The 13218-nt window shown below is 33.9% G+C and overlaps 1 protein-coding gene across 1 annotated transcript; it reads right to left on the bottom strand.

Annotated features, from left to right (window-relative positions):
* Positions 1-4061: 4061 nt before the first annotated feature.
* Positions 4062-12978, bottom strand: LOC128558571 (uncharacterized). Its single transcript, XM_053548282.1, has 5 exons — positions 12887-12978; positions 12357-12437; positions 11885-11953; positions 11159-11296; positions 4062-9906 (listed from the first exon to the last, which is right to left on the bottom strand). Exons 2-5 carry the CDS (start codon positions 12391-12393, stop codon positions 6098-6100), a joined length of 4053 nt encoding a protein of 1350 aa, XP_053404257.1. The 5' UTR covers positions 12394-12437; positions 12887-12978; the 3' UTR covers positions 4062-6097.
* Between the last annotated feature and the right edge of the window lie 240 nt (positions 12979-13218).

The raw sequence follows: 13218 nt of genomic DNA, 5'->3' as shown, positions 1-13218 counted from the left end.
TATCACGAAAACAAAATGAGTTAGACCTTTCTTAAAATTATACAACAAAATAAATCTCGCTATCAAAAGCTTTGCTAAAGATTTATATCTTTGGCACATTTAGGATTAAAACAGATACAATCAATATATAATTTTCATATTATATTGTCAACGAAATATATTTAAAAAAACATCTTAAAATACCAATGAAATAACTATTACCGGTATATAAAAACAAAACCAGTATATTTACAAAAAAAAAAAATCTATGCAAAAACCATACATACATATATAATTAATTATACATGTATCACTGTTCCTGGTGATCCCAAAAGGAATCATTTTACAGTTTAATATTTACACAACAATACACTCCCGGCTTTGAGTCTTTCTTAGCTGAAAGTATATACCAGAGTTGTTTGAGACAAAAATATGTTTGTGGACTTAACAAATAATATATGTAATTTGTTATATGGATGTAATTTTAGAAGTGACGATTTTTAAGTCAAAATGTTATCGTAAGAGATAAGATATAATTTGTCAGTGTTTTTTTTTTTTTTTCAAATTTCATAATCTTAGAAAATTAAGAACAATATTCTACGTTATATCAAGGCCTATTTCTTAAAATCGATTCGATAACTTCAGACAACCTGCTGTGATTACGTTGTGTTTGTTACGCAATGTTCTGTATTTTTTGTTATGTCTTTCGTGATCATGTCACGACTGACTGTTAACCCGACTAGTTCTCTTGGATACTTTGCCAGCACTGACTTGTCCTCAGTCAGTCACACAAAAATTCAGTCACTTTGAAGTGGTAGCTACAAATGACTTCAGACATTGTCTGCGCATTCGTGAAACATCGGGTATTTCCGTATCCTCCAATTGCGTAGCAAGAAGGCCGAGGTGATCAGATTAATAGTCACGAACAAAATTCGTCTCTAGATTCAGACTAACGAGTAACGACTACCGTACAGCCTCAATTTATTACTTTTGGACTTGTACAGTAGTTGAAATATGTGAATGCAACATTTATAAATAATGTGTTTTGAGATCAAACAATATATAAAAATATATACAACATTTTAAATGAATCCCGGGAATGGGTAAAATAAAATACAAATGTATAATTTTGTATATGACGTGAAAATCGCCATTTAATCGCCTTCAATCTACCATAGAAATCTGTCACCTCTCTAGACAAGTATTAAGCAATTCATTGTCCCATCTGATAAAAAAGAAAACGATTTACTTTATTTCTGCGTCATGGTATTACATATGTCTCATTACCAACTTTTAGTAACATCTCGAAACCGATAAAGCGGGACAGATTACCTATCATAAAAATCAATAAAACCAATAATCCAATATCATCGCTACCGGACGGATTCGTTGATTTCCGTATTAATTGTTGTTGTTGTAGTAACAAGGGGGAAAAATCGATAATTAACATCTTTGGTCATTATCTGATGCATTTACAGGCGGGCGGTTTGCTAAACGATATACTTGAATTGAATGAAGTTTTTTATAATTATTAAAGTTAAAATCGGAACAAGTCGAAAATTTATATAATACTTTATTAATTGTCAAATAAAAGTAATATTTAAGAATATGAATATGTTATCTAAAATATTTAGAAATCGTTACATTTTATACATCGAACACATAGATTTACTTTTTTTTAATACTTGAAACATCATGCTAACGTATATCTATGTACAGAAAAGAAATATTTACGCACAAGAAACTGTCTGTAAATAAAATAAATATTCAAGAATATGAATATGTTATTTAAAATATTTAGAAAGCGTATATACTTCCTCTATACGCGCTTTTTTTCACATATTATGAACATTAGAATATGAGCTTTTGATTCTAAAATATTTTCAAAATTCTAAACGACTAACGTTTTTCGATTTTCTTCGTAAAAGGTAGTAAAAACAGCAAATTCTCATGTATTTCCATAACATTAAGTTTGTCAGTAATTAAGTTTTGAAGCCTTCATAAGAAATATAGCATTTTTTTTTTCAAGATATCTAAAAAGTATTTTTGTTGTCGAACGATCTGTAGGCCGGTCGCTTTAAAGAAAAAGAAGTATAGAAATAAGACTTATACTTTTAAAAGGAAATACTTAACCCTTACCATGCTGGACACGATTTGTTCTTCCTTTGCAATCTGTGTAGATCATGATCAGCCTGCACATCCGTGCAGACTGATCATGATCTGCACTGTCTGCCATTCAGCCAGTAACTTTTTGGTATGCAACCTTTTCATAATTAATAGTACTGTCCAAATTGAAAGATAGACAAGTTCATTATTGTAATTTAGTATGGTAAGGATTAAGTTTCTTATATCGTGCCTAAATAGAAATATCATATTTGCGTGACTTGAATAAGTACTGCTGACAAATACTACTACCATAGTGTACTTTAACTATAAATATATTGTTACAGGAAAAAACGACATTAAATAACAATAACTTCATCAATATCTCAATTTTAGAATAGCAGACTTAACTAAGTAATAACTTAAGATTTTTCGTGAAATTTGGGCCAGGATCTTTACTCAGTAGATATTTACGGAACAACATTGTTAACGATGTGAATTCTAAATTTGTACTGATTCTTTCTACTGTCATACGATTCATGAAATAAGGGTAAAAATCGTAAAAACAAATTTCATGAAAGAAAGGGAAAATACTATATAAAGACAGAAGAAAGTGAAAGACATATATTACAACGCAAAAACCATAAAACCATAAAAATACCCATCACTTATAGTAAATGGGGTAACATATTTTTTATGACCCACCTTGAAACAACACTGACCGGATATTGTTTACCCCTAGGCAATATTGTAATACACAATAAAAGTCAAAGGGTAATTTTAAGATATTTGTTACAATTAAATCAAATAATAGATATCGCAATTTTTTAAAACGAATGATTAAAGAATTTACCAAAAACGTGCATTAATTTAAGAATACAGAATAATATATACAAAGGAGGTTCGGAAAGAAGCAGAATTATCAGTTCATCAAGGCTATCTTTCAAATTAAAGTTTGGTCATATTATGAATAATAGAAAATGTTTTTTTTTTTGTTTAAAAATTATTAAAACATCCCACATGAAGAAAAAAAGCTGACCGCGTCGGAGATCGGACCCGGACCGCTACCGCAATAAAAAAAGTCTCTAGATCGTAATATAGGTATCTGGAAATAAATAAATTAATCATCGTTATATTTCTTAAGAATGCTTTGAAACTCAATTACTGACAGGCTATATTTTACGAAAACACATGAGAATTAGTTGCATTAAGTATATTTTGCGATGAAAATTGAAAGCATTTGTATATTTAACGCGAATTGAACACTAAATCCCCCATAGCGTTATTTTAAACGACAGCAGATCTAGGTTTCGGCGTTTCTGAGTTCAACAATTAATTTGTTTTAAATTGTCTAATTACAATCTGTTTTTGTTTATGTTTTTTTTTTTTTTGTCAATGTGAAGTTGCCTACAATTTATAGGCTTTGAGCTATAACAATTTGTACCGACAAAGTCAGACTAGCAGACGACAATATTTTCCGTAACAGTTTCCGAGTACTTACGGATGACGGCGGAAAAAGCCGGAATTTTTTAAGAAATGTTCACTGTACACACTAAAATGCAAAAAGGACCAAACAAACCATTCTAAAATTTAAAACAAATTACACATAACGAAAATTTAATAATTCTTCTACATTTTTAGGGGTATCGAATTTTTGATTTTTTGCGGGAAATATCTCATTTTATCTGTTATATTTGAAAAAGTCAGTTTTTTTTACCCGTTTCCTTCAGAGTCTATATGAACTGAGGTGGGTCTATTTAAAGTCAAAAAGGACCAACCAAATATTAAAATATTTTTTTTAAAAAATATTCATAATATCCGGAATAAATTAAACTTTAATTTGTAGGGTATCGAATTTTTGATTTCCAAATAGAACTTTTTCTATTTAAGTTTAAGTATTTTTTTCCTTCTTTGTTTATATAGGCAAATTTATCGATTTTTCAATAGATCGATGTTACTAAAAGTTGGTAATGAATGCTTTTTTGTCAATTTTGATTATTAGCTAAAACTATGTTCACCAACATAACGTAAATATTGCAAGCATCATAAATATGCTGTATGATTAAACAAAATATCTTTTAAATGAAGAAAAAAAAAACATTACATGCATATTATCTCTTCACAATAAAAGTCTTCTAAGATAGCAATATTTGTAACAGAACAAAAATGCATAGAAGAAATCATATAATCTAATAAACATGACAGAACTACGTGTTTTCGTTTCTCACCAGACAGGTCAGCAGTTAACATAATGAGCTGGAAATACTCATATGTGTGTACAAATTTAAATATTATGCAATTTTAGATAACCTGCTGTGTTGAGCCTTCCGACATTGTGGTACAAAGTTATTATGCATGTTTAAATAAACTGTAGTATATACCAATAATTTGTTACACGCTATAATTTGAAAATTATTTGGTGAGCAAAGCCATTTCTATCTACAGTATCGAACATAGATAACCTTCACTGCCAAACGTGGTAGATATCTACATAGTTATTACGAAATTTGAATAAACTACAGTATCTAAATACTCCATAGTACACGGCTAATATGTACTGTTAGAGAACCAGTCCGGCTGGTTGAGAGTTTAGTATACAACTAGCAGTGGCTGCCAATGGTGTGATACAACCATGCAACTTTGGACGACCTCTTGCTCTGACTGTGGTACGCAGCTATCGTGCAGTTTTTGATATACTGTTGCTTCATCTAAACGAATTTTCCTGGTTACTTTAGTCCCTAGTTCATGAATATTGTCAAGAAAAGTGTTTTGCTAAATTATGCAAGTTTAAACTCCTTTGTCTATTTATTGTATGAATTTACATGCGTGTTTTAAGCGTTACATTATTTGAAAAAGTCTTTTCATTAAAGTCTCGAACTCTATTCGGCCTACTCAACGACAGCCAATCAGTTAGTAACACATATAAACATAAAAATATATTCAGACAGTCAATCCGCAGAAAAAATTGATTTAGAACAATATTTGTATTTACAATATCAATTGCGTACAATAATTATTAACCCTTACATTGCTGGGCACAATTGATTCTGCCTTTGCGACCAGTTTAGATCATGATCAGCCTGCACATCCGCGCATTCTGATTAAGATATGCACTGTTCGCCATTCAGTCAGTATCTTTTTGACAAGCACCCATTTTTAACAGTTAATGGTACTGTCCAAACTGAAAGATGGACAAGTTCATTATAGAAATTTAGCAGGGTAAGGGTTAAAAGAAGAACTTAAACATAACGCAGTAAGTTAGGTATGCACTCGTAGTTTATCCTATCTGTATAAGAGAGAGGGAGAGAGAGAAAAAACATACAAACTGATAGAAATACAAATCCTGAATCCTTTACCATGATGCGCAAGTAGAACACAATGTTCCAACTTAGGAGAAAACAGTTTAAGTGGCATAACTAGTACTTGACTTATTCAACACAATCATTATAGAACAATAGTTGAATTTATAACTATATTATATATATTTTTAACGTTGAAGGTAATGGAAGTTGGGGAGAGAAGAAAAAATGGAGGTTTAAATCAGTATTTAATTAAGACAGATCTATTGGTCATCGGATAATAACCTGTGATTCAGAACGTGTACGCGTATTTTTGTGTTCTCAAAAACTATACATTGATAGAATCGCTGTTACTAGTGAATCTACACATTCCAAACGCTAGCAATTTGACACCGTAGACACTTTTTAAATGAAGCATAGAATGGAAACTTACACGTACATATCCCGTATGGATATGACATCGACCTCTCCATTAACCTCAACTAGTAGGTATCAAAAGGACTCACTGTCGTATAAAATACTCTCATTACCACACCCTACCCATGTTTGTGCTTTATTAATTTATGAATTTAGTGCTTGTGAATATTAGGTTGATAAATGTATCCTCAAATTCAGCCGTAAGGGTATTCAGTGACTCCAGCTGATTCCGCAGTAAACTTTTAATTGCAACAGAAAGAATGAACATGGGGATAGTGTTAACCCATAATACTGTTTTACTAGGTATGTTTAATTTTTGTTTCTTGGAGACATGTTGGGCACTTTACAGTATTGTCACAACTTCTTCTTTCTATATGTGTGCCACATTTGGAATTTAGGCATTTCACGTGTTCAACTCGTTGAACCATGAATGCCTCGTAGCCGTGTGACATGTTGAAACCAATCACAAATTGTACACGGCAACTTTTAAAACTTTTTCCTTTCATTTTCCATTTAATTGGAACATAATGTATCTTCACATTTTCTCGATTCCCAGGTCCCAAGTCAAGCGCTATTAAGCCATTATTAGGCTTATTATTTGGAGGACATACTGTACCTAGCCTGATCTCAAGACGTTCGAGGTCTTCCTCTTTCAGTGGCAGGTCTCCGCTCAAACCAAAACATCTCTTGCCTGGTATAAGTCGATCAATTGTCGCCACAGGTAAACCAAGCCACTCAATCTGATAATCAGGGTTTTGTGAATATTTTGCAATTTCTAATAAATCTTTCCGCAAGATTTGCGACTTGCGAAGAAGTTCCAAGTTTCCAGATTGCCCGAACGCACCAAAACCCAGTATACTCGACAAGACAAAGTAGTAAAACCTTGCAGTGATTTTCTTCCAGGGGTTATTCTGTTTTTGAACATGTTCATACCAATTTTCTACGTGCCTGAGAACAACTTCAATGGAGTACCTGTTCGGGAATTCAGGGTGCCTTATCGCTCGGATCCATTCTCGATAATCATTATCCAATGCTTTATCTGTTGAATCGGTCGTTTGAAAGTTTTTCTCGTAGCAGTCTACTATGAATTTAATCTCGTCTTCTTGCGTCAGTTTTTCTAAATATCCATGCGAATTCTTTGTGTTGTATCGCGCTTTTATTTTTCCTATTTCATTTCTGCGCACTCTAGGGGTATTCCTGTTTTGTTTATAAACAATGTGCCCCGGAGCAGTGGAACTCATAATATCCATGTAAATTTCTTGTAGTGGTTGGCCGTTTACCTCCATACTTTTTGCATCTGCCACATCACACAGTTCGTCAAAAAGAACATCCAGGTTTGAATAGCAGTCGTTGACAAACTGTGCTACTTCTCCATCATTGGTACTGGCAAAAGCTTCTAAATCAGCAGCTCCACTTTTTTCTTTAACAAGACGACAAAACATCAGTCTAACATGGATTTCACCAACAAACCCTAAACATTCTTCATACCCTGGGGACATCACTTCTCTGTTCGTCGAGAAAAGTTTACAAGCAAACTGAACGTCGGGAAGAAGCGATTCAGCGATTGCAAGGAACTGATCAGTCCTTACAACAATGACAGGTTTGTCAGTGCTACATTTCCCTGTATACTTGAATACCTTCTTTGACAACATGTTCCCATACATGTGACATATATTTCGTATGTCAAGTCTCCTGGAAAAAGGAATTTCATCCACGGATTCAGTTTCATCAAGGATAGCCGAACTCATCTCATAAGCTTTTTTAAGGTTTTCTTCAGCTTTCTCTTCTTCCTCTGGTCGACATATCATATAGAGTCGCCCTAGATGTGCCCGAAATTGTGCCTCAGAGGGAAATGATACAACCAGTTGTTGCAGAATGTCAAAACGTTCAGAAAATGGAGCGGTTGAGCTCGCGTCTTCTAAAATATGAGAAAACCGTGGCTTATTGGGTCCTTTGAGACGTGCGTCTTGTGTTTCGTCTTCAAGAATATCTATGTGCTCTCTTTTGATAAATGTGTTGATCAACATTTTTGATATGACCTCTGAAGAATTTCCATCGTTGACTTTTCCTGCTTCTTTTATAAGTCCTGGACAAAATGTACCCAACATTTTCTTAGCTGCACTGCATAAATAAGGAGAAACATGTCTCTCGATTGTGACAGGTCTTGTCAGCACCTGGTCTAGTATCTCTCTTGCAACATAGTAGTGGCTGATTCGTACAGTATACATTCTAGATTCATTCACACCTCGCACAATGAATTCTTGCATTTCGGGAGGAAAATCTTTTGTCTCGAGGATCATTTTATTGTCTTTTGATCGTAGAATGTCGGTGAAAAAGTGGCAAGGGACTGATGTGTGCCCGTAAAAATATACAAGGGACAAGTACGCAAGCGACGTTTGCCATGGTAAAAGTCGGTCATCCTCAGATTCAGATAGTTGTAAGTAACCTCTTACATATGACTGAATTCCCTGATATTCATAGCTATGAGCTGCAAGACCAAATTCAAAAATCGTCCGGTTCTTATCATTTTCAACATCCTCCGCAAGTTGTTCCACATTTTTACGCCTCTTTTCATGGTCTATTTTGTCGCTGAATTTTAATTTCAAAACCCTAGCTTCTCTCTTGGATAGTGTATCAGTTAACACATAGATATCCTTCCTCCCTTCGTAATCACCAGCATCTACGTAGTATCTTCTAACATACAGCATAATGACACATATCTTCATTCGCTCTGAAAGTTTCTGAAGAGAACGTATTCTGTGTTCGTCTTCACCATCCAGTAAAATGACAATAGGCATGTTTGTTCTGTCACTCAAATAAGTAATCTTTTCTACAAGGTCCGTAACAGATGATCCAGAATTTTGTTTCATCTGTGCACAAGGAACCCTGTCTTTCAAATCCCAAAGAACTCTCTGCGAAAGCGTTGTACCACCGGATCCTGGAGAATGTAGCAGTGTAATGATACCCGATTTAGGAATATCCAGGTAGTTTTGTTTAATCGAATGAACTATACGTTTTGTGATATCTCTCTCGACGTCTGCATGTCCTGGGCCAACTTCATACCACCACGTCCACGGTAATGTTCCTCCCTTGTGGAAAGTGTCCTCCTCGATCTTCATCTGTTGGGAAGTGTATTTAACTCCTGTTTTATTGTTCACATAAAGAACTTCTATGTCTTCCTTCAGCCATTGTGCCTTTTCTTCTGTTATTCCGGGATCATTTGAGTTGTCTTTTGTTGGTAGATAGTAACTTGATGACTCCATTATAATAGGCCTCATAACTTTTGTTACGGCTTGACACAGTTCTTTAATACCTAGTTCTACCACTGTAACTTCCTTTTCATCTTTCAAGACATTTAAGTTTCGAACTGATACATCGGATTTCATTTCACCATCCTCTACTATAACAACTGAGGAACTCATACGAGTGCATACCTTGCTTAGAATGAAATGCATACATTTGGCAGTGTTTGGATCAGAAGGCCAAAAAACAACAAATGTAAAATGAGTAATGCCTGCTTCGAACTGTTTTAAATTTGAAAGTTTCTTATCAACTTCTTCGTCCACCTCCTTTTTCCAGTCACCTGCTTCGGTTGCAGTTCTTGTATCTGGTCTGTCTGAACAACCCATTAAGAAAATCCAACTAGTGATTTGTTCGGAGAACGTGCATGCGCCTTGAATACTGTCAATATGTAAGGATCGGCGTTTACTTAATATAGACTCTATACTGGATAAAAGTCCAGTTGATCTACTTTCTGGATCAAAGTCGAACACGACCGTCCATGGAACTAAAGATAAAGCCTCAAATTGAATGTAATCAACAGTATTTTGTTTACCAACCGCTAAAATGAAATGACCTCTACTGAAATTATCGACAGAGTTAAGAAACAAAGCAACCTGTTCCCTTTTAAACTGTGCTATTTTTGCTGTTTGCTCTTTGCTTTCGGTTTCTTTTCTTGATACATTTTCACTTTCAACTGTGCCAGTATTTGCATTTATATTAATGGTGACTCTGTCTGCTTGAATATGCTGCTTCACGACTCTTCCTGTAACGACGTCTGCATACGTTCTCTCCTGATCTAGACAATCTGGTGGCAAAGCACAAGCCCCTGGAAAGAATATCTTAATAGTTTAGCAACAGTTCCTTTGAGAAAGGAATCACAATACGATAATGGATAAATAAATTTCTATTTTTCGTGTCCTGGCTTGTTATAAATTTTTGTAATGTTAACTTCGAAACTTGAATATGAAAAATCCGAGAGTCACAAACTTTAAAACATTTTAAACATTAAACCATCAAATCAGTGGGAAAATATACATATCAGTTGAATTAACAGATACTGTCGATTTATAAATGCATGTATATTCCCGATTTAAGGTGTAACATGTAGTCTTGGGCTTCTGTGGGTGAGGTAGCTGAAATTGCATTACGTGACCGTCAGCGCTTTTGGTTCGAAATCTAATTTTGGTGTAGAATTCTTTCATGTTAAGAAGCTTTCAAGCTCTCTTTCGGAATGTTCATGGATCTACCCAAGTACCAGCCCGTGTCTGACATGATACTTATTAGAGCGGTACCTGAGGTCTTCAAATAACATTTTAAGCTTGAAAGTCGCCGAATGACCTATAATTTTGTCGCTGTGGCCTTAAACCGGACAAAAACAACAACACAAAAAACACGACGTAGTCCAGTCAAAAATGAGTTTACACACCTTTGATTTGCACAAGTAATCATAAGAATTACCAGTTTGTTTCAACTGCACAAAAGTAAACATTGGTAGCAGGTGACGCATTTACTCAAATAAGGCATTTCTAATCTATCCCAATGACGAGTTATATAACAGACTAAGGACGCAGACGATTGAATTTGTGCAAGATAACTGAATTATGGAAATAAAATCCTGTATGTCTATGCTACTAAAAGTATTGAATACATGCATTTGTGAAAGTTCATGTCTTTATAATTAAATCTTTACCACGGTTCGTGATCACATTGTGGATAAATATCACAACACTATCTCGAATAGAAGAACATGCATAGAGCTTCAGCAATAACAGTGTTCAAAAAGCACAAAGATTTATGGTTCATTCAGTTTTAGTGTTGAGAATTGTAAACTAAATTTGTATTATGGCAAAACCTTGATCTGGAAATACAAGAATTTACCTCGAATTAAAAAGACTAAAAGGCTATTGATATTTTTTTATACATCTTTATAAAAACTAATAAACAGATTAATGACTTTTCTTTATCAAAACAACTGCATCTTCTATCTCATATCTAAATGAAAACTACTAAAAATGTCTATTTCTGTTTCTTTACCCTATAATTTCAAATATGTATAGGCTTGCTACAAACTATTGCACCTGTATATTCAGCTCCGTCAGTTGTGTCGCTTTTATGTCTCCTCTTGTCTTCAATAACATTACCATGACCTACTTGAACATTTGTTCCCGAAATGTTCTGTGTGATAGCTGTTATCGAGTTGTAGGATGACTCTTGTGCTGTAATGTATGAATGAATGAGTAAATACATACGCTACTATAATACAATAGTGCTAAAAAGAAAAAAACGTTCATTTTGTATCATTTCTTCTATCATTTGAAGAATACTGTAAACAATAAAAGGATCTATTACTGATAGAAGATGCAGATGATAATGGCTGTGTCTCGTGTAACTGTTTTACGGTAACTGGGCAGAGACTTGTTACTGCCTAAACAGTTACCCATAAGCCCTATATTTCAATAGGCATCTTCAACCAGTGAAAAAATCTTATAGATCTAGTGTATAACTATTCTCTTACGTAATACAGTCTTCATAAAACTCTAATTAAAATCATATAAAGTTGTGTCTGTAGACCTACCAAGTACCTGTATCAAGTAATAATTGTCAAGATGGCAAATTGACTTCTGAGACATCATCAAGAATCCATGCACTTATCTTATGAATTTCACACCCAGTTTCAATCCTTTTCAATAGGCAGCAAAACGTAATCATTGTGAATTTATAGGTATCGTATAATTCTTACAAAATGAGTATACAATCTAACACATATTCGTGTTACACTTTTGCAACTGCAAGTATATGAATACCGGGATCTGTAGTCCCTGCTCCTCCATGCACACTGCTGCTGCCTTGAGCTGCATCACCCTCAGACAAAACTGAAATGTAAAGAATAAAGCTGTCAGTTATATTGTATGGTAGATATACTTCAGTTAGGCGTGAAAACCATTTTGCAAGAAATTTATTATTTCTCTTGGCTGTATTTCTTTCCTAGAAATAAGTGGAGTTTGTTTGGCGAGTGTATTTGATAGCCTCTCTGTGGATTAAGATGTCAAACTTCACCTTAATTAGTGTAATACAAATATTCCTAATGACGCTTACTGCATTACTTGGTGAAGCAGTCTGAATATAATTATTTTGAAAATGATTACAGTAAATTTGTCTAAACAGAACAAATTAGAAACTTTAGTTTAATACAGTGTGTGTGTGTGTGTGTGTGTGTGTGTGCGTGCGTGCGTGCGTGTGTGTGTGAGAGAGCATTTGAACAATTTGCATGCCTACCTCTTCTCTGCTTCCTTTTATTTTTCTTTGATGGCATGTCTTAATGCTATATGGCCAAACATTTCATACACTTAGCTGAAACTGATGTAAATTTTCATTGATAATTTAATATACAAAAAAAAATGCATTTTCATAAATATATTTAAAATGATATTAATGTGAATATTTCAAACCCACACTATTTAATTATTTAAAAAAAATCATGTTATGTTCTAGATAAAATCGATAGATAATAAATCAAGTTAGCCGACATGAATGTTCTATCTGTTTTCGGACTCATTTAGTATCCCACAGCAACTGTTTCTCGGTTACGGTTAGCTCCGAGACATTATCGCTGGAAAACAAATGAATAATTTCCGTCAAGTATCAAATTCGGTAACAATTACCTCAATTTACCTGTGTCCTTTTTGACCTACATTAGCATTTTTTCAAAATGTTCACAGTAACTGAGATCTACTACTAGAACGCTACAGGTTGCCTCTTGCGAATTTATCAAAATTTAACATTTATTAATGTGACATAATATATACCAGATTACGTGGATATCCCTCTGAAACGGTAGTTAGTTTGAAAATTATTTTGCACAGTAGATCTGTTTGTTGTGGTAATAATACTACTTTCGGTTTTACATTTTTGGAAAATACAGAAACCTATTTTCGCTTTTCCTAATATTCGTGCGCGGTGTTTTACATGATTTTTTTTTTATTCTTTTAAAGCTACTAACCCACACATCGTGGTGTCAGATTAAAAAAAATCAAACGTTTGCTATATTCACCTATAATGCTACATATTCGATGTTCTTACAATGTTTTTTTTTTCATCATATTCTGTTGGAAATCGTTGTTTCCCTAATAACATTCGT

This window comes from Mercenaria mercenaria, chromosome 7, assembly GCF_021730395.1.
Source record: "Mercenaria mercenaria strain notata chromosome 7, MADL_Memer_1, whole genome shotgun sequence".
Lineage (NCBI taxonomy): Eukaryota > Metazoa > Mollusca > Bivalvia > Venerida > Veneridae > Mercenaria > Mercenaria mercenaria.
This window is presented reverse-complemented; position numbering and strand designations above follow the sequence as displayed.

Coding starts and splice junctions, on each gene's coding strand:
- LOC128558571 (XM_053548282.1), bottom strand. CDS start 12,393: ATGCCATCAAAGAAAAATAAAAGGAAGCAGAGAAGAG. Junction 11,297..11,884: donor AGCAGGGACTACAGATCCCG/GTATTCATATAC, acceptor CATACATTACAG/CACAAGAGTCATCCTACAAC. Junction 9,907..11,158: donor TGACGGAGCTGAATATACAG/GTGCAATAGTTT, acceptor TATTCTTTCCAG/GGGCTTGTGCTTTGCCACCA.